The sequence below is a fragment of the Loxodonta africana genome, chromosome 20 (assembly GCF_030014295.1).
Source record: "Loxodonta africana isolate mLoxAfr1 chromosome 20, mLoxAfr1.hap2, whole genome shotgun sequence".
Classification (NCBI taxonomy): Eukaryota; Metazoa; Chordata; class Mammalia; order Proboscidea; family Elephantidae; genus Loxodonta; species Loxodonta africana.
Genome location: NC_087361.1, coordinates 12,266,781 through 12,291,477, shown reverse-complemented (window position 1 = coordinate 12,291,477; position 24,697 = coordinate 12,266,781). Strand labels below are relative to the sequence as shown.

At 35.1% G+C, this 24,697-nt stretch overlaps 1 protein-coding gene and 1 pseudogene across 6 annotated transcripts in view; one reads left to right on the top strand and one right to left on the bottom strand.

Annotated features, from left to right (window-relative positions):
• The window catches only part of SENP7 (SUMO specific peptidase 7), a 174,173-nt gene that overhangs the window by 35,465 nt on the left and 114,011 nt on the right, over positions 1 to 24,697 (bottom strand). For 5 of the 6 annotated variants that reach the window (XM_023559053.2, XM_023559056.2, XM_023559054.2 and 2 more), the window contains 10 exons: positions 24,080 to 24,198; positions 20,775 to 20,959; positions 19,650 to 19,989; positions 18,621 to 18,778; positions 15,537 to 15,674; positions 9,482 to 9,515; positions 4,699 to 4,878; positions 3,191 to 3,453; positions 1,465 to 1,598; positions 131 to 247 (listed from right to left, as the gene is read on the bottom strand). In XM_023559053.2, the coding sequence (XP_023414821.1) occupies positions 131 to 247; positions 1,465 to 1,598; positions 3,191 to 3,453; positions 4,699 to 4,878; positions 9,482 to 9,515; positions 15,537 to 15,674; positions 18,621 to 18,778; positions 19,650 to 19,989; positions 20,775 to 20,959; positions 24,080 to 24,198 (1,668 nt within the window). The remainder of the gene's footprint in view (positions 1 to 130; positions 248 to 1,464; positions 1,599 to 3,190; positions 3,454 to 4,698; positions 4,879 to 9,481; positions 9,516 to 15,536; positions 15,675 to 18,620; positions 18,779 to 19,649; positions 19,990 to 20,774; positions 20,960 to 24,079; positions 24,199 to 24,697) is intronic. The other variant, XM_064273043.1, reaches the window with a different exon arrangement.
• LOC135228320 (small ribosomal subunit protein eS25-like) lies at positions 12,349 to 12,762 on the top strand (annotated as a pseudogene).

The window sequence follows — 24,697 nt, the reverse complement described above, 5'->3', positions numbered from 1 at the left end:
GGGCTGCTATGAGTCGGAATCGACTCGACGGCACGGGGTTTTTTTTTAGTGTAAAACTATCTCAGAGGTATGGCTGTTTAAGAGCAAAACCTGTAGAACAAATGAGAGGATGATTTATCACTGTACTTACTTAAGATAGAAATCAATGATCACATCATTAAGAAATTCTCCTTCTTCTAAGCACTCCAGATCTTCATTAGTTACTCCTAATCCCCCTTTAGTAGGTGGTGGCGGGTATACAATTAGCCTTAAAAAGTAATATTACGGTTAAAATACATTGGTATGGAAAATTCTAGAGTAAAAGAAAATTATTATATGGAACAATAACAGAACAGTAGTATTCTATAACTAAAATCTGGAGAATAAAAAATGTTTGATGGGATACAGCAATTACATTTTACGTCCTTTATTTCCACAAGCTACTAATGACGTTCTCACTGAATATCACCTTTTCCCTTCCAAACCTTCCCACGTAGGTTAATCTCAATGACGTTCTAACTGAATACTACCTTTTCCCTTCCAAACCTCCCCACATAGGCCAATCTCAACGATGTTCTCACTGAATATCACCTTTCCCCTTCCAAACCTTCCCACGTAGGCTAATCTCAATATGTGCCTCATCGATTAACTATGTATCACAATCACTTACAATACCATTGAGGACGTGTCTCTTCCGCACAAATTAACTTACAAGCTGATGCAATGAAAAACAAATTCAAAATGGATTAAGGAGCTAAATGCGAAAACTAAAACTATAAAATTCTTGGAAGAAAATGCAGGAAGTAAATTCTTCGAAGAAACGCTAGGTCCAATGCTGTCGGACCTAGCTTTTAACCGTGGATAATTATAATAGAAAAGGGCAAACAGCAAAAGGCAAAATAAATAAATGGGACCTCATAAAAATTAAAAACTTCTGTTCATCAAAAGACTTTACAAAAAAAGTGAAAAGACAAGCTACCGACTGAAAGAGTATCTTCAGAAACCATACCTCCAACCAGAATCTAATAACCAAAATACATATAAAATTTTGATAACAATAAAAAGACAAACAACCCAATCATAAAAAGGGCAAAGGATATGAATAAACATTTCACTGAAGAGGACATTCAAATGGCTGCCAAACATATGAAAAGATGCTCAATGTCATTAGCCATCGGAAAGATGCAAATCAAAACTACAATGAGATACCATTTCACTCTCACTAGGATGACTAAGATAAAAAAAAAATAATAACAAATGTTGGTGAAGATGTAGGGAAATCCTCTGCCAGTGGAAATGCAAAACTGAATGAAATGATACCTATTATTTCTTAGTAAAGCTTTTTTTTAGCTTTCTCATACATAAAATTTTTCAAAGACTTACTGTCAGAATGAAAGTAAGATCAACACATTTCAAAACGTGAACTAAAAAGCAGCAATATGGATAAAAATTTCTATTACAAACAGGATATGGCACAGTACATACTTCTGAACAGGTCCAGTGTGCCTGACTTCTCGCCATTCTTCATCTGGATTAGATGTAATAGAAAGTGAGTAGCAACCACTACTTTGCTTCTGTAGGAAGGTGTAGGTAGGTCTGGCTGCGTCTGTATTTGAGGACTGACAGATAATGACAAGGAAAAAGGTCTCCTTATACATATATAAATACAAGCATATTAACTCTCAAAAGCACAAAGTCAAAACCCAGACTTGTAAGAAAAAATGCTGAGACTAAAATCCATACTAGTGAGTTATATCTATACCTTCAGAATTTCTAGAAAGTAAGATATTAAAAAAAAAAAAAAAAGTAAGATACAGTCAAGCTAAAATAACACTTTTGATCAGAAGATACTGTACACAAAATGGTCAATGTTTAATTTGGAGTATTATTCCCAGCTCTGGGCTCTATAAACTAAAAAAGAATTTGAAACCTCTGCAGTTCAAAATGAACAAAAGAGATAATAGTAGGTAAAAATAAAATTTTCAATTCAGAGGCTGAGTCTTTATAATAACATAAGTTCATATTTTGTTATTAAATGGAAAAGCCAGATATAAAGTTGTATATATAACAACTATACACAATTTTTGCAACAATATGCACAAAAGAGTGGTGAAGTCTTTATGCCTCATCCTCCACTAAAGTGACTTTCTACAGGCCCGTTAAAACATGTATGTAGGGGAAACTTAATAAACACTTTTTACTTTTCTTCCTGTAGGTAAGTGACATAGATATACAAGCTACATGTATGCTACCAACTTCCTATAAAAATAGTATTTTTTAACTTACTATCGTTTCAGGATAATTTTAGACTTAAAGAAGAGTTGCACAAAATAAACTTTTACCCAGCTTCCCCTAATGTTACCATCTTGTACACCATAGTGCGATTATCAAAACTAAGAAATTAACATTGGTATACTACTACTAAGTATAGACTTTCACTGTTTTTCTAGTAACATCCTTTTTCTGTTCTAGGATCCTATATAATTCCCTGACCATTAGTAACCTAGGACCACAGCCATGATACTTTTGAAGAGTACTGTTCAGTTACTTTACAAGTGAAGTGAATTTCTCTGGTTTTTCTCATGATTAGACTGAGGCTATGAATTACTGTGCAGAATACCACAGGAGTGGCATACCCTTCTCAGGGGGTACATCATGTTTATACATCTTGTTGCTGGTGATGTTTACTTTGATCCCTTGATTAAGGTGGTGTCTGCGGGATTTCTCCACTGTAAATTTATTATTTTTCCTTTTGTAATTAACATTTTAGAGGAAATGCTTTGAGACTATGCAAATATTCTATTGCTCCTTAAATTTTCACCCATTAATTTTAGCATTCATTGATGGATCTTGCCTGTAACAATTATTACTATGGTGTTCTAATGGTGATTTTAAATTTCCCTCATTCCTTTCATATTTATTAATTGAAATTTTTCTCTAAGAAGAATTATTCCTTATCTTTCATTTATTATTCATTCATTCGGTTATCTACGTACATCAGCACAGACTTATGGATATTTTATTCTTTAGCTATAATCTCATACTATCAATACTGATTTTGTTGATCAAACCGTTCCTGCTTCGTTTGGCACTGGGGGCTCTTTCAGACTGGTTCCTGCACTCTTTCAATACAATGAAGCCTTCTGAAATCAGCCTAATTTCAATCAAAGAATTTTTACCCAACACCCCTACAAACTAATCATATGCTAACCTGAGACACTGATTTCACCTTCATTTCTTCAACAGCAGCAGTAGGTAAGGAACAAGTCGAAGCGCAGTAATAATGAATAAAAGAACTTTCTTTTGAAGAGAGGCTCTGAAACAAAGGAAATGCCTGGACCCAGGACAATGGATAAGACAGGTCTAATTTTCCACTGGTCGTACTTATTTCTGTCATAATATCTTTCAATTTCAATTCTTCTCTTTGTGAAATAGGATTGTGTAGCTCAAGGAAAATGAATTCGCTAGATTTTGCTATAAAAGAAAAAAAAACAATATTTAGTACTATTTTTCAAGGATATAATTAAAACAATGAATTATTTACTAACAGTAAGGTTGGTATAAAAGCGAACAAAGTATTTTATATGTTATGTAATAACCCAGGCAAATTAAAATCACACAGTAGGTCATTAATAGTCTAGAACTAAAACTCACGAGTTTTGATACTCTACTACAGGAGAACGGAAACACTACAATGGCTATTGACTGCCACATTTCCAGTGCGTGGCATTTAGTAGGTGATCTGCAAACATTTGTTATGAATACATAAATGAACAAATGAGTGAAAATTAAGCAGTTAATAATTTTTTCTAGCCTTCTCCATATATCAAATTTATCAATTAAGAAAGCATCCAATCATACATCTCCTTCAAAATCATTTCCTTTCACCAACCATTTCAACAATGGTCTCAAAAAACATTCTCTCCTTCTACCCTAATAATGATTAAAAAAAAAAAAAAAAACTAGTGCGGCTTATTATGTTTACCCAATCTTTACTACTTAATCATGAATTTTTCTAATGAACTTGTAAGTAATTAGGACACGGAAACAATTAAATTTACAGGTATAAAATTTAGTTCACCAATTAACATCTCTAATACTCAAGGGAGTAGGGGGAAGAAGGTTGGGAGGTCAAAGAGATAAGAATGAACCTTACTAATTTGATTTATCCACTTCTAAAAAAAAAAAAAAAAAATTTTTTTTTTTTTTTTAAACCAGATTCTTTTAGGAGTCTGAAACTAAAAAAAGTTGGGAAATCTCTCCAAATGCATATATACACGTTACGGGGGCACACAGAAAGGTGTGCAACCCAGTCTTACAGGAATGATGTGCACATAAACTAAGCTTTTTTCTTTTTTAAATAAGCAATAGGAAATGTTGAAGGTAAAGACTTCTATATTTTATTTAACCTTGCCACTAATTACCTCTGCCACAGCTCATTATGAAACAAGACCAAGACACTTATAATAAGGTAGCAAAAGATAGCAACTGACTAAAAGTTATATAAGGTATTGCTTTTACTTTTAAATAATTTCCTTTGGTTGAATAAAACTATCAGGAGAAATTACTGTGAATACAATAATTTGTTTCATATAATATTAAGGAATAAAATTATTTTTAATTCAATGAAATGACTATATCCTATTATTTTAAAAGAAAACTGCTTTATTCACAGATTTCTCAGGTTATCCTGAAAGTCTGAAATCATTTTACACTTACATTGCTGGCTTAATACAGAATTTTCTAATTGAGTCTGAATCTCCTGAAGATAATTTGAAGACACCCAGAGGAAGAGGATGGTATGACTCCTTTTACTATGGTCGTCATCCTTACTTCTCCATAACCCAAACCTCTTCAAATACATGGTATCCACTAGCAATGACACCTCATTGAGGGACACTGAAACAAACAAAAGATAACTTATGACAACTGACAGTTCTTTGATACACTGTATTTTTCATGAAGGATTACAGCAAAGTGTTTCAGAAATATATTCCCAGCCCCCTAAACTTAGCTGAAGAACTCCAAGCAATACTATTAGAGTAAAAAATATATATATATATCAATTACAATTATGAAGGGCTAAATGTTTATTAAATAATAATTAAATTTAGGAATTCAGCCTTTTATACTATATGATTTCAGTTATAACCAGGAAAGGGAAATCTGAGATTAAATAAATTCAGTAGCATAAAAATCTTGCCCAGAGAGATTTCTCACTATGCACTCTGATATCACTATCAAAAATGTGTAGAGGGAGGCTACAGCTTACCAATGCAGAAAACTAATCATAATGTAACTTAGAAAACAAGGTATTTCTTCCCTGGTCAATGCTATAAATCAAGACTCCAAACATTACCATAAACCAATTTCTATCTTTCTAGTAAATTACTTCCCTTCTTCTCCCAAAATATCTGCATTCCATGATATACACTAGCCACTAACAAAAGATTCTCAAGAACAAGACAAGGTTCTGAACAGTCTAAGAAACAATTTCTTCTAAAATTCTTCCAGATTTTACTTCTCAAAACGTCCAGGCAATCACTCTGAATTATCAGTCTTTCTCCTTCATAATAAGCTAGGGAAATCACTAGTTTTTTAAACTGCAGAGACATATGGACACTGGCTTAAAGAAGTCCTGAGGTCATCTGGACCAACTTTAAGAAAGCAGCTGAGCCAAGAATACAAAGAATACAAATACTGGGTAACAAATCTCTTAGTATTCTCATCTCCTGGCGCCTTGCTATTCAGAGTGTAGTCCTCATGCCAGTGACACTCTCAGAGCCTGCAGAAATGCAGAACCTCAGGCCCCACCTCAGACCTACTGAATCAGAATCTTTAGTGTAACAAGATCCTGAGGTGATTAATGTGAACACTAAAATCAGAAAAACATTTTAAAATGGGCATTCAAACATTTCATTTACCAGCCATCTTTAATGTTCCTGAGCCAGCCGTTCTATTCTTCACAACCTAACACCCCATTCTGAAAACTGTCACTGAAACTGGCTGCAAAAACTAACCAATTAAGGAGGGGTGAGAACCCTCAGCAAAGCTTCTCAGCAATTCTTCCTCATGCAGCTCACAGCCCCACAGACATATTCAATACTATATCTGTGAGATCTACACAATTATTTACTAACCCAACTGTTCCAGACTTTTAATATGGAAGCGAATTTTTCTTTAAGAAAACTACTTAAAAAGTCTCTTTTAGTCAGTGACTGCCCTGACAAGGAACACAACAGAAAAACCCTGAGTGAGCAGGAGAGCTGTGGGGTGCAGACCTCAAATTCTCATAAAAAGACCAGACTTAATGGTCTGACTGAGACTAGAAGGACCTTGGAGGTCACGGTGCCCAGACCTTCTGTTAGCCCAGGACAAGAACCATTCCCAAAGCCAACTCTTCAGACGGACTGGACTGGACCATGGGATAGAAAATGATGCTGGTGAGTAGTGAACTTCTTGGATCAAGTAAGACATATGAGACTATGTGGGCAGCTCCTGTCTAGAGAGGAGATGAGAGGGCAGAGGGGGTCAGAAACTGGCTGAATGGACACGAAAACAGAGAGTGGAGGGTAGGAGTGTGCTGTCCCATTAGGGGAGAGCAACTAGAAGTATATAGCAAGGTGTATATAAATTTTTGTATGAGACTGACTTACTTTGTAAACTTTCACTTAGAGCACAATAAAAATTGGAAAAAAAAGTCTCCTTTAGAAAGATTAATCCAAAGGACTAATGGACTACAACTACCACAACCTCCACCGGACTGAGCCCAGAACAACTAGATGGTGCCTGGTTTCCACCACTGACTGCTCCGGCAAGGATCATATTATAGGGTCCCAGACAGAACAGTAGGAAAAAAAAATTCAAATTCACACATATACACACACAAAAAAAGACCAGCCTTGCTGGTCTGCCAGAGGCTGGAGAAATCTGAGAGTATGGCCCCTGCACACCCTTTTAACTCAGTACTGAAGTCACTCCTGAGGTTCCCCTTCAGCCAAAGATTAGACAGGTCTACAGGGCCAACAATAACATATGTGAGGGACGTGCTTTGTAGTTCAATCACGTATATGAGACTAATGGGCACACCAGCCCAAAGGCAAAGACCAGAAGGCAGGAAGGGACAGGAAAACTGGACAAATGGAAACGGGGAACCCCAGGCTGAGAAGGGGAGATTGTTGACACATTACAGGGTTGGCAACCAATGTCACAAAACAACTTTTGTATTAATTGTTAAATGAGAAGCTAATTTGCTCTGTAAACTTTCACTTGTATCACAATTTTTTAAAAAAATGAAAAAATAAAATAAAAAGTTTCCCTTAAAAAAGGAGATTTAGCACCATCTTGAAGAGAAATTACCTCATTACCAACTTCTTCCCCAATATGCGGTTTTTCTGTACACAGCTATGGCAGATCTGAAAGTGGGAACTGCTTACCCACTTTTCATTCCATCTTCTTCCTTAGTAACAAAACCCTACATTTATTCAGGACAGCAATATACCAAGCTTAAAAAAGAAAAAAACTTCCTAGCTTCTTTTGCAAATAAATGTGCGGCCAGATGACTAAGTTCTAGATAATAAAATGGAAGAAGAGGTGAGGTGGCACTGACTTCCAGGAAGGCACTTCAAAAGCGTGAGAGGCAGGTGGCATGTGCCCTTTTTACTGCTTACCCTACTTCCTACTTTCTGCCTGGGACATAAACGTGATGATGGGACCGTGAGACAAACCTGAGGATGAAAGCCCTGCATCAGGGATGACACTTTAAAAAAAAAAAACAGATGAGCCTGGGCCCCTAATGGCCAGTAAGACATCATATCAGCCCTATTCAGCCTACCTCTGGAGTTCTTCAATGTGAAGGGAAAAATACTTCTATTTTCTTCAAGCCACTATTACTAACAGCCAAATAAAATATAAATATGCAAAAACCATTTTTTTCTCAGCTGCTATGGAGAAAGAATAAATATTTGGACCCTTAGGTTCCCATCTACAAAAAAAACCTTTTATATGCATATCTTGTTTTTAAAAGATTTTTTCATATGGACACTTATCATAGACAGGATTTGGGGAAAAAAGACTAATATTTTCCTGTTGACTTCCATTACAAAATTGTAAATTCACTACCACTGAAAAGAGTATTTTCCCATGATTTCTAATTGAAGTTGTCTTTTCAAAATTATGTGGCATCACAGGGGGAAGACGTCATGTGAAGATGCATTTACAAGCCAGGGAATGCCAGGGACTGATGGGAGCCACCAGAAGTTAGTATGCAACAGTTTCTCTCTCAGAGCCCTCAAAGAGAAATCAACACGGCGGCCAATACCCTGATTCGAACTTATAGCCTCCAGAACAGTGAGACAATAAATTTCTGCTTTTTAAGGCCTAAAAAAAAAGAAAAACTCTTATCAGATCAAAATTTTTTAAGTAAGTAATATTTGAAACAAAATATGAATATTAATTAAGAAAACCTAAAATATAAAAAGTTGAGGTTTATATCATAAGAATTTGAGGGCAGCTCACTCTGTTACCCAGGACTTCAATTATAAATGATGGCACTACCTTTTCTAAAATCATTATTGCCTTTCAAAATCACAGGCCTTCATTTATTTCTTCTAAATAACTAATGTTATAGTAGTATTCCTTCACAATTTACTAAAACTTCCTAATTAGGACTATCGATGTATTTATTCTGGGCCTTATATATTCTTACTATATATGGTGGTCTCCTAATTATTAGATTCATTACCATAATGTACAGTTCTGGTTTTCTACACATGGGTATCTGTGAGTTCAATTAAAGTCACTTTGATGACATCTCCAGAACTGCCACAGAAGCTTCCTCTTCCCTAGTTCATATCTGAAATGCTGTGTACATTTTTTTCTTCCTCATTCTTTTCACAATACATTCTCTAAAGAGACTATCTTCTATTGCCTTCCCCCCCTCCCCCATAGTGTCATTATTTATTCTGAAAGGATTTTAGGGGAGAGAGGGACTGACAAAATGGGTCTGAGTTGCAGGTACACTTTGCTGTCTACCTATTCAATATGAAATCACATAAAAATCTCTCTTCTCTACAAAAACATTTTCACATTATACTTCTCTCCCTAAGGTTCTCATTTTTATATACCAGAAATATTCTTCCTTTCTATCTAAACTTTATTTCTGTTAATGCCAAGAAATCACCATGAGTTCCCTTAGTATTATTTAACTTGAAGTCATTAAAACAACACAATACTATTTTCAGTATTTTAAAACATCTTAACTCCTTTTAAAGCTGCTTAAAAAAATTAAAAAAAAAAGCTAAGTTAACCTCAAGCTTGTCATTAAACTGCTTTAGTTTCACTTAAAGTCTATACAGAAAAAAAAATTACTATTTCACTTAAAGTCTATACAGAAAAAAAAATTACAGAAAACGTTGATAAAGCATTTCAAATTTTTTGCTGATCATTTATTTTATACTCAAAATTGCAGTGAAAAGAGGTCATAAAGACAATGATAGCTTACCTTGAAATGGAATCTTAATGTACTTTGTCGTGAACTTGAAGGAAAATATAAAAGCACAAAATTAGTTACTACTCAAGAAATTTTCTTTCTTTTTCAAACCACAAGTACATATTCTAAGTTTATACTAAAACTGCTCAAGCCCTTTTACCAATAAAAGAAAATGTTTCACTGTAAAGACTTAGTGTTATAAAAGTTTAAGAATTCTGTACAAGAAATTTGATTTTCAATACATTCATTCATAAAAACCAGTGATACTTGGTGTGTGTGTGTGTGTGTGTGTTAATGTTTCCTGAAGATTTAAAGAACAAGTAAGACAAAATGAGACTATAGCCTGAAGTCTGCCAAGAGTCTTCAAGGAAGCACTGACTTTGGTAAATATACCATAAAGTAGGGTTTGAGTCTTGGCTTGGCAGACTGAGAAGATGATAGCTCAGCAAAAGTGAACATTCTCTTAGGGGTGACCTCACAATAACCAAGACTCCATGAGATGCTAAACAAGCCAAAATGCCAGTGTACAGCCACATGTTCTATGTTCTTTATAATGAGAAATTAAAACTGTCAAAAAGGCTGAATTTGTGTCCCACCTGGCACGACCATTCTGTTTCTACAGAAAAATCACCTGGTGAGTCCAACTACAATCAATAGGTTGCCTTTACCACATAAAATCAGGACTAGAAGAATCAGTTAAGGCCAAACGGCTACAAAGGTGTAACATATCCAACTCCACAACAGTGATGCCCTTGTGAAAATGAGAACATAACGTATGTCCAGAAGCCAGAACGCCCTGGAGAACACCCTGGAGAACTGTTAGGTGAGCACTGCCAGCACTTTCATCCCTAGCATTCATCTTTTCTTTGTTTCATGTCATGAATTCCCTTCTGACTAAGGATACAGCAAGGTTCTTACTCTTTCTACTCTTCTTTAAGCCTTGCTTTATGTGTTGCTTTTATAATAAGCAACTAGCAGAGTCTTTTACATGTGCTACCTAAAACAGGCTTGTGCTTTGAAGTTTATTTCTCCATTAGTGCCAAATGAATTTGTGCCTATTTATTTAGTTCTTTGTTTAAGTCTCTCTTTTGATCAACACATTTATGAAATTGTTGAACATATCAAAAGAATAATCTGAAAATACAAAACCAAACCAAATGGCCCTGGTATATGGGTACCTAAACTAACCACCACAGAGTTCCACATTAAGTAGCAAAGAATGTTCAGTGAAATCATAGGTTTATTTGACTTCATGTATTTTACCAATTTATTTCATACTGTAGTTTCAGAAATAAAAAACTCATATTCCAATAGTGTAAGTCAGTCACTAAAGCAAAATTTGAGCCATAATGCGTATCAATTAAAATCATGAGCTCAGGTTTCAAATCCCGCCTCTATTGTCTCTAAAACTTACACAAATAGTAAATGGGTAACCTTAGGTCACTTACTGAGCCTCTCTCAGCTTTAGCTTCCACATCTATACAGGTAGGGTTGTTCTAAGTTTTAAAAGAGATGATGTATATAAAGTGCTGAGAACCATGCCTGCTCAAGAATCAAGGGGGCTATTAGTATTAGACACTAGCATCTGATTAACAATTTTACTTATCTAGCTCAATTTAGTCAAATAAACCTTATCATTCAGTCATTTTCAAGTAAGTGCCACATATATCTTCCCTTGCCAAATTCTTTCTGATGTATTTCACTGGTTCTTTAATCTCATAAAATATGTCTCAGCAAATGTAAATAATTAGTCCCAGAAAATGAATATAAAAGGTGTTTCCTTTGGAGATTTTTATACAGCCATTACTACAACATATAGTTATAACGCCAACCAAGACAAAATCATGAAGTAGAAACAGCACCTCATCATGTCCCTAGCCTCAAGTTCCTATACTCGTCCCTTGCTCTCCCACCCTCAAGTGCTCTTGTCTATTCAAACCTTGCTGCTTGGCAAGGGTCTGATATTCATTTACACCTTTGTAGGATGACTAAGCCAACATATTACCTCTCTCAAGGTAAAACCCTATTCCCAACAAAAATTTAACCACCAGTTAAAGTAAAAAAAAAAAAAAGTTTTTGTGGCAGTTAAGGAGCCGTGGTAGCACGGTGGTTAAAGCACTCAGTTGCTAACCAAAAGGTCAACAGTTCGAACCCACCAGCCACTCCATGGGAGAAAGATGTGGCAGTCTGTTCCATAACATGCACAGCCTCAGAAATTCTTTGGGGCAGTTCTACTTTGTCCTAGAGGGTCACTATGGGTCAGACTTAATGGCATTGAGTTTGGAGTTTTGTAAGGTAACTTCAGTTCTCTGAAATCATAACACTCTTGTTTAAACTTAAGAATAAAGCTGACTGTAAGAGCTATTTTATACCTTCTTTTTTTTACAGTAGCCACTGTAGTTCTCTGAACATACTATATACTTAATAAACATCTTTTCCTACTATCAACAAAGTAGAGATTTTAAAAAAGAAAATATTCATATCTAATGCAGCCTTCTCTACACTAAAAAAAAAAATTACACTTAAATATTCAGCTATAGGAAAATGGCTCTAATTCATGTAGTTTCCCCGGTAGATACTTTCTAGTTCACCTAAATTTTAACTATCATGAGCGTGAGAACAGTGTCTACAATGTTTAACACATAGTAGTCACTCTGTAAATATTTAGAGAATGACCAGGTTTAATTCTCTATTTACCCACCTAAAAAGAGCTCTTTTAATTTCTAAGTGACAGAACATCACGAACTGTGTCTGTGTGTGTGTGTGTATACATACACCACACACACAGACACAGTTCATGATATATACAGCTTTTTTGTTTGTTTTGTCCGACATCTCAGCAAGGCTGCAGTTGTAGTAGCTGCTCTCTGAGCTTCGAGATGCCATCCGAGGACAAGAAGAAAGACGCCGGAAAGTCGGCCAAGAAAGACAAAGACCCAGTGAAAAAATGTGGGGGCAAGGCCAAAAAGACGAAGTGATCCAAAGGCAAAGTTCCAGACAAGCTCAATAACCTGGTCTTGTTTGACAAAGCCACATATGACAAACTCTGTAAGGAAGTTTCCAACTATAAGCTTATATCCTCAGCTACTGCCTCTGAGAGACTGAAGATTGGAGGTTCTCTGGCCAGGGCTGCCCTTCAGGAGCTGCTTAGCAATGGACTTCTTAAGCTGGTTGCAAAACACAGAGCTCAAGTAATTTACACCAGAAACCTCAAGGGTGGCAATGTTCCAGCCGGCGAAGAAGCAACAACAGGTCCAGCCAACCGTATATGTTGGAAACTAAAGCTTTATTAAATCAAAAATATAGAGAGAGAGAGGTTTTTGAAATAAATTCTTCAAAACTTTCACCTGTTTTCCTTTTTCATATTACTCATTATAATTTTTTAATTTTTAAAAGTGATTATGCTCTCATCCTAACAGTTATCATTTTTGTAGTATTCCTCTCAGCCTTCAATCACATGCATATATTTTATACACGTTACTAACTCTGATTTATTAAACCACTTTCTTACAAACACTCGTTTTTTATTTTAATTATAAGAAACGATCCAACAATCATGACAATAAATTTTAAGGGCTACTTTGTAACATTTACTGAATATGTACAGTCCCCCATTATTTGTAATAGAAAAATGTTGAGACAACGTAAATGTCAAACAACAGGGAACTGTTAAGGACAATCCAAGTACTCGAGAATAAACAGGTGAATTAATAAAATGATGGTAAGCTTCAAAACAGTATGTATAATATCCTTTTTGTTTAAAATACATGTATGTATGTGTGGTACGTGTGTGTGTATATATATTTTGATACATATACACATAAGAATATGGAATGATATACACCATAGAATTAGCAGCACTTGTCTCTAGGTAAGCAAGATCATGGGTGTTCTTTACATTGTTCCTTTATTCATTTGTAGCTTTCAGTTTGGTTTTGGTTTTTGCCCATAAAAAGCTCACCCGACTGTGTAATAACATAATTCATTTATCAATTAATTCAAAAAATTCTAATGTTTAATATTTATGTTGGATTTTCCCCCTTGGCTAATCACTTATTATCATATATTTAGGCTATCCAACTCTCCATCATTACAAAGACCTCAAAAGAAATAATTGGGTAACACTGAATTTAAAATAAAAAAGCAAAACGGGGAAAAAATTCTAAAAAGAGAAATTCTGATATTTCTTAAACAGAGAATTGTAAGATTGCCCCTAGGCATGCCAAAACCATTAATATTTGAAAACCAGTGACCAAAGAATATTAAACAACTTGTTCTGATGCTTTCAATCAACTCAATTTTTACTGTATCACAAGCTAGCGTTGTTTGTATCTTCCAGAATTTGCCAGGATTTGGACATGCTTACTCTACTGGGATTAGGCTCTCGCCTGCATGGACATCAAGTAAACATCTACTTTGTGTTTTAAATCATGTGCTGTCTTCTTTGTGAAGAGATTCCTGATTCCTCTGGAAAGATACGGGTACCCATTACCATATGCACCCTTCTTGTACATAGTTCTATTGTATATTTACCATAATGTAAAATAAATACAAGGAGCCCTGGTGGTGGAATGGTTAAGCGTCTGGCTGTCAACCAAAAGGCTGGCAGTTCAAATGCACCAGCCACTCCTTGGAAACCCTATGGGGCAGTTTCTACTCTGTCCTATAGGATCACTATGAGTCAGCGCTTGGCTTTTAACCAAAAGGTTGGTAGTGGAACTCACCCAGTGGCTCTCTGATAGACAGATCTGGCAATTTGCTCCCATAAAGATAACAGCCTGGAAGACCCTGTGGGGCAGTTCTACTCTGTCACACGGGGTCACTTGACAGCACCTAACATCAACAACGAAAGTACGTGTCTACCTCTTCTATTAGAACACAAATTCCTTGAAAGCAAAGACTATGTCTTTCTATTTTTATAACCCATGCCTTATCCTTAACACAGCGAAATATTAATAAAACATCTAGAAAATGACCTAGGTATAAATTGGAGATTACCTATGTGTTTTGCCATCATATTTCACAGTCTGTGCAATCAAACAAGCAGCCGTAACTGCCTTCCTAGGTTGTGGCCATTTATTGAAGGTACACAAGTAAATAAGCATGATTTCATTATAAGAAGCTTAAAGTCTAATGAAGAGGTTTAGGCAAGAATATAAGTAATTATAAAATGGAACACAATGTATCTTATAAAAGATAAACAATCAAAGTGCTGTAAGTAACAAAAAAGTTTAAAAAAAAAAAAAAGTGTTATAAGCACACAGAAACGGGAGAAGTTAATTTCGACTGGAAAGGAGGGACTGAAAAGGCTTCCTGGAAGAGGCAGTAGTATTTCAGACAAGCCCCAAAAGATGATTAGAATTTTAACAGGCAGAAATGGTGAGAAAATACTGAGAGCCGAGTAAAATCTAGTCTGGCTTCAGGATATAGTATGGGATGGAGAATACTGGGGAAAAAAGTAGAAAAATAGATTAGGATCAGTTCCTTTAAGTCCCTAAACGACAAATTTATGAGCATGGAGAACTCAGCGGCACAAACAGTTAAGTGCTCGACTACTAGCTGAAAGTTGGCAGTTTGAATCTACCCAGAAGTGCCTTGGAAGACAGGCCTGGCGATCTTCTTCCAAAAGCACAGCCTTGAAAACCCTACAGAGCAGTTCTACTCTGCACACATGGGCTCATCATGAGTCAGAATCAGCTTAATGGCAACTAACATCAACAGTTTACGATAATTTAAATCAGCAAAATGAGAATTTTTTTTTCCTTTGTGCTTACAATTGCAACCTGAATAAAAACTTACCACCAAATAATTTTTAAAGCCAAAAGAAATATCAATATTACACATTTTTTTCATAGATGACCTCCATTAGATTATTCAGAAATTAGAGATATAATTTTACAGGGGGAAGAAGGGAAATGATACATTTCACAGTAGGTATAATGACTTTTAATATATCCCAAGTGTCCCATATAAAATTAACCTCAATCCTATTAGCTATTTTACTTAAAAAAAAAAACAAAAAACTGCAAATCTAAAATCAAAGACTTAAAAAAGAAAACATACTTACTGTAACACAGCCTTTAGATGCTCCTTTTATTTTACCGATATAAACAGAAGTAAACATAAAATCCAGTTGTAGATCCATCGCATTGCCAGGCGTAATACAGGAGACTTTTTCCATGACAGGGTATAATTCAGAGGGGGCCTGGCAAGGAATAAACATAAAATGCATATAGCCCTAAGTATACATAAATACTGGAAATGGTCTTCAAAGTAAAAAGAGTTTCTAAATTACTATTAATGAATTTGTAAAGGATTTTATACTGTTACTGTGAAGATACACTTATCTAGATTTTTTTTCTTAAAAAATATATGATTCACCTTGAGAAAACTGCTCTGAACAGTCCAATCCAAAAATTAATTTCATAAGCCTAAGCTCCAGAAATATATCCTCCTTCATATCAAAGCCATAATTTCAAATTTAATATTTTTAATAGGTTTTATTCATTTTTTAACTCAAAAGAAATTTACACAGCATTTTACTTTAAAATGAGCTTTTAAATATCTCTTTTAATCTTCACAACTACTCTATGCAGTAGTGTTTTTTTTCCATTTCATAAATAAGTTTATCAATATTTAGACTGGATAAATGGCTTGCCAAAGATCATGCAGTTGATAAAAGCAAAGCTAAGACGCAAACCCAGGTTTTCTGTCTCCTGGTCAAGAACTATTTCAACCACGTAAGACTGCTTCCATAACCCGAGATGACTGTCTTGCTATTGCACTATTACAACGAAAAATGAAAGGATATAAGTACCTAAGAACTTCTGTTCTACTAAATCTATATGGTTTACTTTATGTTCTGTGTCCAAAGACAGCCAAACAGAAGCAGCTCCCAGGTGCCTAAAACTTCAAAAACCATACCACTTCCACTCAATGACATAACTCTGCTTTTAAATCACAACAGACTACCAGGGATTAGCAGCAGCTGTTTCCCAGCTTCTGAATTTTACACTGCTTTCAGAAGCTCATTTGCCTAGCCTTTGCACGTTATCCCTCTTTAACATCACAAATAACCAGAGAGATTACCACTAAAGCAGTCATTATGCATGTGTGCTTGCTCTCCTTCTGTCTCTAGCAAATATAATCCATCTTCATTTGAAACATATATAATACTTATTTTTCATCCAGCTCACAATGCCAATTACCTTCTTAAAAGAATTTATCATTCTCATTTTTTGTTGCTTGCTGTACTAGTCTTTTTATTCCCTAAAAAAAACTAAAAACGGAGGATCAAATCCACTACAGATAGCTACAGTCAGACAAACAACTGAATTTTTTTCTTAGTGATGAAAGGAGAGAATTTATTGGGCCCCTCATGTTGTAAAGACTGTCTCCTAAAAATAACCAACCTGTATTTCTCTAACTTCATTTAAAAGCAGAAACAAGGGAAGGCAGGGAGACATTGTAGTATTCTGCCTTACAGATCTTGGTAGGTCTCCACAGTATTTGCTGTTTGGTTGTGATCCTACCCTGTCAATTCTACAAGAACTGTTATTTTCTTGTAATTTGATCATTTTACAGTGTATGATCAGCTTATAAAGGAGCCCTGGTGGAGCACTGGTTAAGCCCTCAACTGCTAACCAAAAGGTCAGTGGTTGTAATCCACCAGCTGCTCTTCGAGAGAAAGATGGGGCAATCTGCTTCTGTAGACTTACAGCCTCAGGAACCCTATGGGGCAGTTTACTCTGTCCTATAGGGTTGCTATGAGTAGGATTTGACTCAAAAGCAACGGGTATAGGTATCAGCCTATGTGCTGCCAAGGCAACTATAATTCATCTAGAAGTCTGCACTCATTATAAACAATGACACTGTTTTAATTATATACACAACTGAGCCATCAAGTGGAATTCCTGGGTGGCACCAACTGTTAATGCTTAACGTGGTTGGCTACTAACCAAAAGGTTGGAGGTTTGAGTCCACCCAGAGGCACTTCCGAAGAAAGACCTGGCAATTCACTTCCAAAAAATCAGCCACTGAAAACCCCATGTAGCACAGTTCTATTCTGACACACACAGGGTTGACATGCGTCGGGGTCGACTTGACAACTGGAATAGGCCATCAAGTAGGCCAAGATGGCAAGAATAGTTACATTTTAGTAAAATTCAGAACACAGCTGCTGAGGTGATCTCTGCGTGGAGTATTAAATGTATAAGAAACACCCATGAAATGATAATCAGACCACCAAACTGTCTTCATAAACCTGACCAAACTCTTCATGGTACTCTAAAGAATAAAAGCATCTAAGATTATTCAAAAACACACTAACATAAGTTTATGACAATTCTGCACTGGTGATCACTGGTAATAATTTCTTTAAAAATAATATAATCAGAAGCGGACAGTATAAAACAATACTGACAATAAATGACTTGAACCTTACTTTAGAGCTATACTCTTCAAAGCACAGTATCAAAAACAAAACTAGCAAACATTAAATCAAAAGACACTTCCATTTACTAGTCTGTTTTTTTTTTTTTATTAGAAGGAAGAAAGAACTTAGCAAACTTGATAAGTTTCTCAGTCATCAACACTTTCATATGTTATTTCATTTAATACTCAAAATAATCCTGTGAGGTAGACGTTATTATCATTTAACATATGAGGAAGCTCAAGCTTAAAAAAGTGACTTGCCTAAATGGCAGTCAGGATTTGAAAGCAGGTCTATATAGCTCCAGAAGGCATGTTCTTTCTTCTAGTATCGTGCTACCTTAATGGTATACGAGGAAAACGAATAATCCCAAGGAGTCATGGTGCTGCAAGACCATACAGATAAATATTGGAAAACCACATTTTATTCTAAAAAATGTTTTGATCCAATAGTTAAATGTTCAATGAGAACCATAAAAAAAAGAAAAAAATTCAAGCCATAAAACATTTAGATTGAAAACAGATAAATAACCAGAAAAAATAATATAATCATAACACTTTCACTTCAAAAATAATTACATACTTCCCTCAAGCTAACATGAAACTTGTCTCAAAACTCAAACTGAGAAAATTTATAATTTTTACTACAATTCTCTGCTTGACAGAACAAGTACCAGTGTACAGTTCACTGTTAATCTGTGACAAGGCAGAAATAAATTACCTGCACAGATTCACATGTAATCAAAGGTAGTTCCGACATTGCTGATTCACAAGTTCTCTCATTTTCATTAACGATCTCGTGGTCTTGCTTAGGTTGTAATTTAAGAATTTCTGAACTTTTATGTTCAACAGGTCCTTCTTCATCACTGGAAACAACAACTAAAAAGGACAAATGTACTTTTTAAATGTGTCACGATAATCAAATATCAAAAAGAGAACTCCCTAATTAATATGCTGTATCTTTTATAATTCCATTAAATTTAACCATAAAAAGAAGTAAAAACTTTTAGAAACTGGCCTATCACTCATTATCTGATTTAAACTAGCTATATTTTTTTTTTATATTCTGGTTTCCCTATAGTTATGTATTAGTTTCCCCATCAGTGCTATTATTTAGCAGTTACCTGCAACTTTAGCTTCTGGAGGGTGAAGATGTTTAAAGATGGGTAAAGCCAGGAGACTTTAGGAACAAGCTCTAAATTGAACAATGTAAACTGCACTCTCAACTGCACTTTAAATGCTGTTACATTAGTTGCTTCAAGGGAAAGGAAATGGATGGTTAGGGGAAGTTGTAGGAGATTATTCACTGAACATCATTAAGAATCTTTTAAAGTTTCTGTACCATATGACTGTACTGACTACTCAAAAAATTAATTAGATCAAAATTAATAATAATAATTAAATAGCATTTAAACTCTCTGTATTCCAGCTTCAGCAAAAAATAACAATGGATAGTCCTTTTAAAAACTGCTACAGAATCTTTTTTAAAACTACTAATGAGATTGATTACAATTCACTAATCTAAAAAAAATTACCTTCTCTTCTTCCAAGTACTATATCTGTTTACCTAAATCAATATTACAAGATTCATGAAGGAAGCCTCAAAACTCTAAGACATTTTTTCTAAAATTAATATATTTCATATTGATGCCACAAGCAGCTTATTACTTTAGCAAAATCCGTTCACGAGGAGAAAAAAAATGACTAAGAAGAGAAAATGAAGTGTCTTCATAATCCTCCTATCACTTACTTGGTTCAGCAGAGATCAACGACTGGTTCCCTTCACTATGTCCACTTCGCAGAGGCTTTTCGATCGTATTTGACTCACTCTCACTCCTTTCAGCTAGGGCAGAAGTTCCCACAGCATCACTGGAAGCAGAGCTCTCAAACGTTCCAGAGGCTGAACAGTCAGAGGCGCTTTTGGGGGCAGCACTCAAAGCCAACTCCTGACCACTGAGCGGAGACAGTTTAGTAAAGCCACTTCCTAAAGGTTCGGGTGTAATTTCTTCAAGCAGTTTTGGGTCCTGATGATACTTTTCACTTGACTTTTCAAACTCAGTGCATACTGTTGAGTCATTTTCTTGTTCTTTCTGAACATAAGTAAGTATACAGAAAAAAAGTAGCATTTTTCAAATGTGGCTTCCTTAAAACAATTTTTTAAGCTTTAAACTCATAAAAATGATATAAAATTTAAAATATCATATCATTTCTATAACTACATAAATAGAAAAATGTACAACTATACTACATTATGCTTCCCAGTGTCTCCCAAATATAAAAGGGTAGGGTTTGGTCTACTAAATCCGATGCCTAAATATTTCTATAAAGAATGGGGGGTTCGGGGAATGCCCATCTTTAGAAGTGGTTCAGAGAAGAAACTCCTGAGATCTAAGTCAACTTTAGAATGACAGGATTTTTTTCACATTTTTATTCTGCAAAAGTAACAAGGCCATGTGACCAACTACCTTAGTAACACAAAAGCAAAAAATTTAAAACTTAAGAGGATAACAATATTAAAAACTATGAAAATCAACCATTTCCTTCAACATCTCTATTACTGTCTTTGTAATTATGACCCAAAGGCACTGCGAGGTCCTGAGGTGCCTTCTGAATCAAAGGATCAAGGTTGTATTTTTACTAGTTTTGTTGTTAATTAATACCTTTGAAAATGGGTAATGTACATATTCTTTATTTACAAAAAATCCCCTCGCCTCCAGATAAACAGAAGCTTAAATAATCTGGCAAGTAAATTACTCCTGATAAAAAGCATGTGATAGTAAAAGCAGAAAGCTGGAAGAACATTATTTGGCCAAAGTCAACTCATTTCTACCGCAGGACAAATTACGTCCTATGATGTCTAAACAGCTCTACTTACCGTCTGTTCTGCCGACGCATCCAGAGAAGAAGCAGAACTATGGGAGTCAGACACATTACTTCTAAGCCTTTTCTTTGTCTTCCTGGAAATTACAGTGGGTTCCACTTTTGACTCAGAATATGTATCATTCTTGTTTCTGGTACCCTCTTCAAGATGATCACAACCTCTACTTCCACTATTAAAGTCTTAAAAAACAAAAGACGCGTAAATATGGCCAAAAAGTAGCAAAAGAGTCCCTTTTAGAGGAGTTTGAAGAAACATCGTCAAAACTGCTATCCTACTTCCAAAGCTTGTTCAAACAGAAGTCCACTGTTAACTCTCACACTGGAACTGGTCAGTGTAAAAGGACAGTCTACTGAAAACTGTATACATGAAGTAAGCATTCATTGTACAGTAAGTCTGAGGTAAGAAAACATATAAAAACAGTATTCTTTCATAGCCAAAGCAAAGCAGGTATTTATTCCTTTTGCTGTAACTGCATTTGATTGCAATATTTTTAAAGTCATAACAAAATTTGGAATATTCATGTCTTAACAAAATGTTGTTTTGATAATTCATTGGGATTTTACAAATTAGTTCTGTCTTTTTAAAATGTAAGTTTTATGTAATTTCTTTATCTTAGTAGGACAAGTCCATGGTGACACAAACAGTTAAGCACTCCACTCCTAATGGAAAAGTTGGAAGTTCAAATCCACCCATAGGTGCCTTGGAAGAAAGGCCTGGTGACCTTTTTTTACAAAAGATCACTGCCATTGAAAACCCTATGGAGTGCAGTTCTACTCTGAAACACAGGAGGTTGCAATGAGTTGGAATCAACCCCACTGCAACTGTTTTTTGTTTTTTTGGGGGGATGTTACTGGAAAGGGTCTATATATTGAAAGAGTATTTATCAACGCTTTTTAAAAAGGAGCCACAACACCCTTTCCCAGCAGTTGACTGTGATATATGATCATTCACAAGGTTATCAATTTGCTTCAGTTTCTTTTTAATAATCAAGGCCCTGTCTCTTTAAGGCTCCAATAAGCTACCGTACAGAGAAGGAAGTGCTCCCTTTTTAAGTCTACAAAGCATCATTTTAAAAACCATGTCAATTATTATTAAGAACGCTTAGTATATCAGTTATCAAATATAGGCTCTGTCCAAAATTACCTTTCAAATGAGTCTATTTAAGTAACTTGTTATCCTGAATTATTTTGCTTTCTGAATTCATACCATATAAGCACCAACTCAAAGACTACACGCAGCAAGTCACGAAACAGCTTTCTTGAAATCGTAACTTATAACTGATCTGACACTGGCTGGACTAACCTCTCCCTCCACTAACCGAAAGTTCTCCAACCCCAAGTGTCCTCTCTTCAAGCCATTCCTGCACCTAACGCTAGCTTCAGAGATTCCTAAAAACTAGCATTTATGGTAATATATCTTTGCCAATGCTCGAAAAGGCAGGTGAGGGCAAGAAAACTCCAAGGCAGTCAACAGCCTTTTAATTTCCAAAGAAAACACTCTTTACTCTTCCCCCAAGAAAATAAACTCCCCACAAATCATCAACACCACTGGTTGAAAGGCACATTAAATTTTATTTGTGAAACTGTAAATGTAAAGGAAGTCAAATACAATTTCTACACATAAATACTTTACCAAATTACAATCTCTAACCAGAAAAGTATAGCAAAAAGATGATGACTGGAAAGGGGCTTGAAAAAAACTCTATTACACAGGAGTTTTCCTTCAAGCAATTTACTATTTGCACATCAGCAAAGCCTGTCTCGTGAGAAACAGGGTAATCTTAGCATATAGAGCCAGACAGAGTAAAAACAGGGCTCCATCTGCCCAAATACATACAAAAGAGGTGACAAAATCCTGTAAGCAAAATATTATTAAATATTTTCAATGTATTATTTTGGTAAAAGCAAATTTCACAAGGCACACTTAATGTACTACAAAAGAGTGGTATACCTGGGGTTTAATTCAGAATTCCCATTTGTTTATGGATTTATGTTAGACAACTGACATCCGACACTATTATCTACAGGAAAGCAGACATTATGAGCTTCAACAAAGTTTCGAAAGTGAATTTTCTTAAAAGCACTTTACTGTGAAGACCGTCAGGGATACTCAAAGACTATAAAATGTTTCCTTGGTCACAAACTTTTCACTGTTGCATCTCTAAAACTCCACTGTGACTGTTTAGGTAACACTTGTGGGCACACATGAGAGGCTTTTCATTCAACTATTCTTACTGTGCCAAGGAAGAAACGGAATGTGAGAATCACACATTATCTTGATAGTATCTGTACTGAGGCCACTTATATACTTAAATTTTTATTTGCTAATTAAAGATAATTATTTCTGGGAAAAGAACAATTCGTAAGAAACTATCTGTTTATGCAGACAGTACTTAGTGAGCAATTGAAATTTCTTCTCTAAGAGTCATACTGCTTTCTCTAAAGACTGCCTTCCTAAGAGTTTTAGCTGGTTTCTTACATACATTAAAGTTATTAGTTTCCTTTTAACTTTTTGCCTTTTATGAAAAAAGTTACTAAAAAAATTTGTAAGTAGTTGTGTCCTAAAAGAAGGCAAAGAATTTCGCATTATGTCATTAAAGGACCTTCTTTTCTTTGGAATACATACGAATACTTACAAAATCATTATTCGAAAAACAAAATACCCCTACTAGTTTGAAGCTATCATAACCTAAGAGACCCTTGGACACGTCAATTTCACAAATGACGAATGTAGTAAATAGCTTTGGTACAAATTTTGGTAATATATTTTATTGAAAATCTTAATAGACAGACAAAAAGGAGCAGTCAATTCAATAACCCTACATGCAAGGAGGCCTACAAACAATTTCCCCATGTCCGGAATGTATTTACCTCTAAATCTGCTTGTTTTGGCATCCTCTCAGACTTGAGAGAAATTCTAATGATAAAGAATGTATTTCATAGCAGGAGGATTGTCAGTGGGAAGCTAATAATAATAATCCAGTGAGCAGTAATATCAATTTTTAGACAGACAGCACTCAGAAACAGCTAAACATTATAAATTTACAGATATACTCTCCCGACACCCACAAAAAAAGATAATATTCCAATTTAACTTTTAGAATTGGTAAATAAATCAAGAAATGGATACTATAGTATACAAATAATAACTTTAGCAACTTTTTTGTGTTGCTAAATAATCTCCCTTTACTTTGATATATCTTTTAAATGTAAGATGGAATGAGCTTATTTAATTTTAAAATTATTGGAAATATATTATGCAAAAATTCAAATTTCAACCGTTTTCTAAGGTACACAAACCTTTAGGCTGAGTATCAGGCATTACAAGAGAAATGCCATCATCATCTCTTTGCTTTTCTTTAGTGTGTACAGCCTGCTGTGCAGAGTTGTTATTTACTGTCTTACTTGACTGTGAAACCCTGCAAAACAGAATTATATTATACTCAATTCTTTTAAGGCCCAAATTGATATAGAAGTTAAATGGCATATTCAACAACAACAAAAAGATAAAAACCCAATAGATACAGTACATTCCCACATGGCACAATATATGATCTGGGCAGTAGAAAGTTTATTAAACTGAAATTTGAAAAGTAATTCCTCGTCTTTTTTACACCATTACATTCCCCACGTCTTTGGTGGGGGGGAAAAACTTAGGAAATTCATACTGTAGGACTATGTGCATGCAAATCAAGCAAAGGTAATACTATTAAATGAGTCAAAGAGGTTTAGGAGGTAAAATTCCACGAAAACCAAATGTGTATCCATGTGTAAATCAAACAATTATAAGCCAAAACTAATTGTCAATACATTTCAAACATGGTTCATATACGAAGGTTAAGTAAAAAGTTTGGGATATGGTAAAAATTTTACCTAAAGAAGAAATTTATTTTCCAAGTCTTAATTTGCCACAAAATC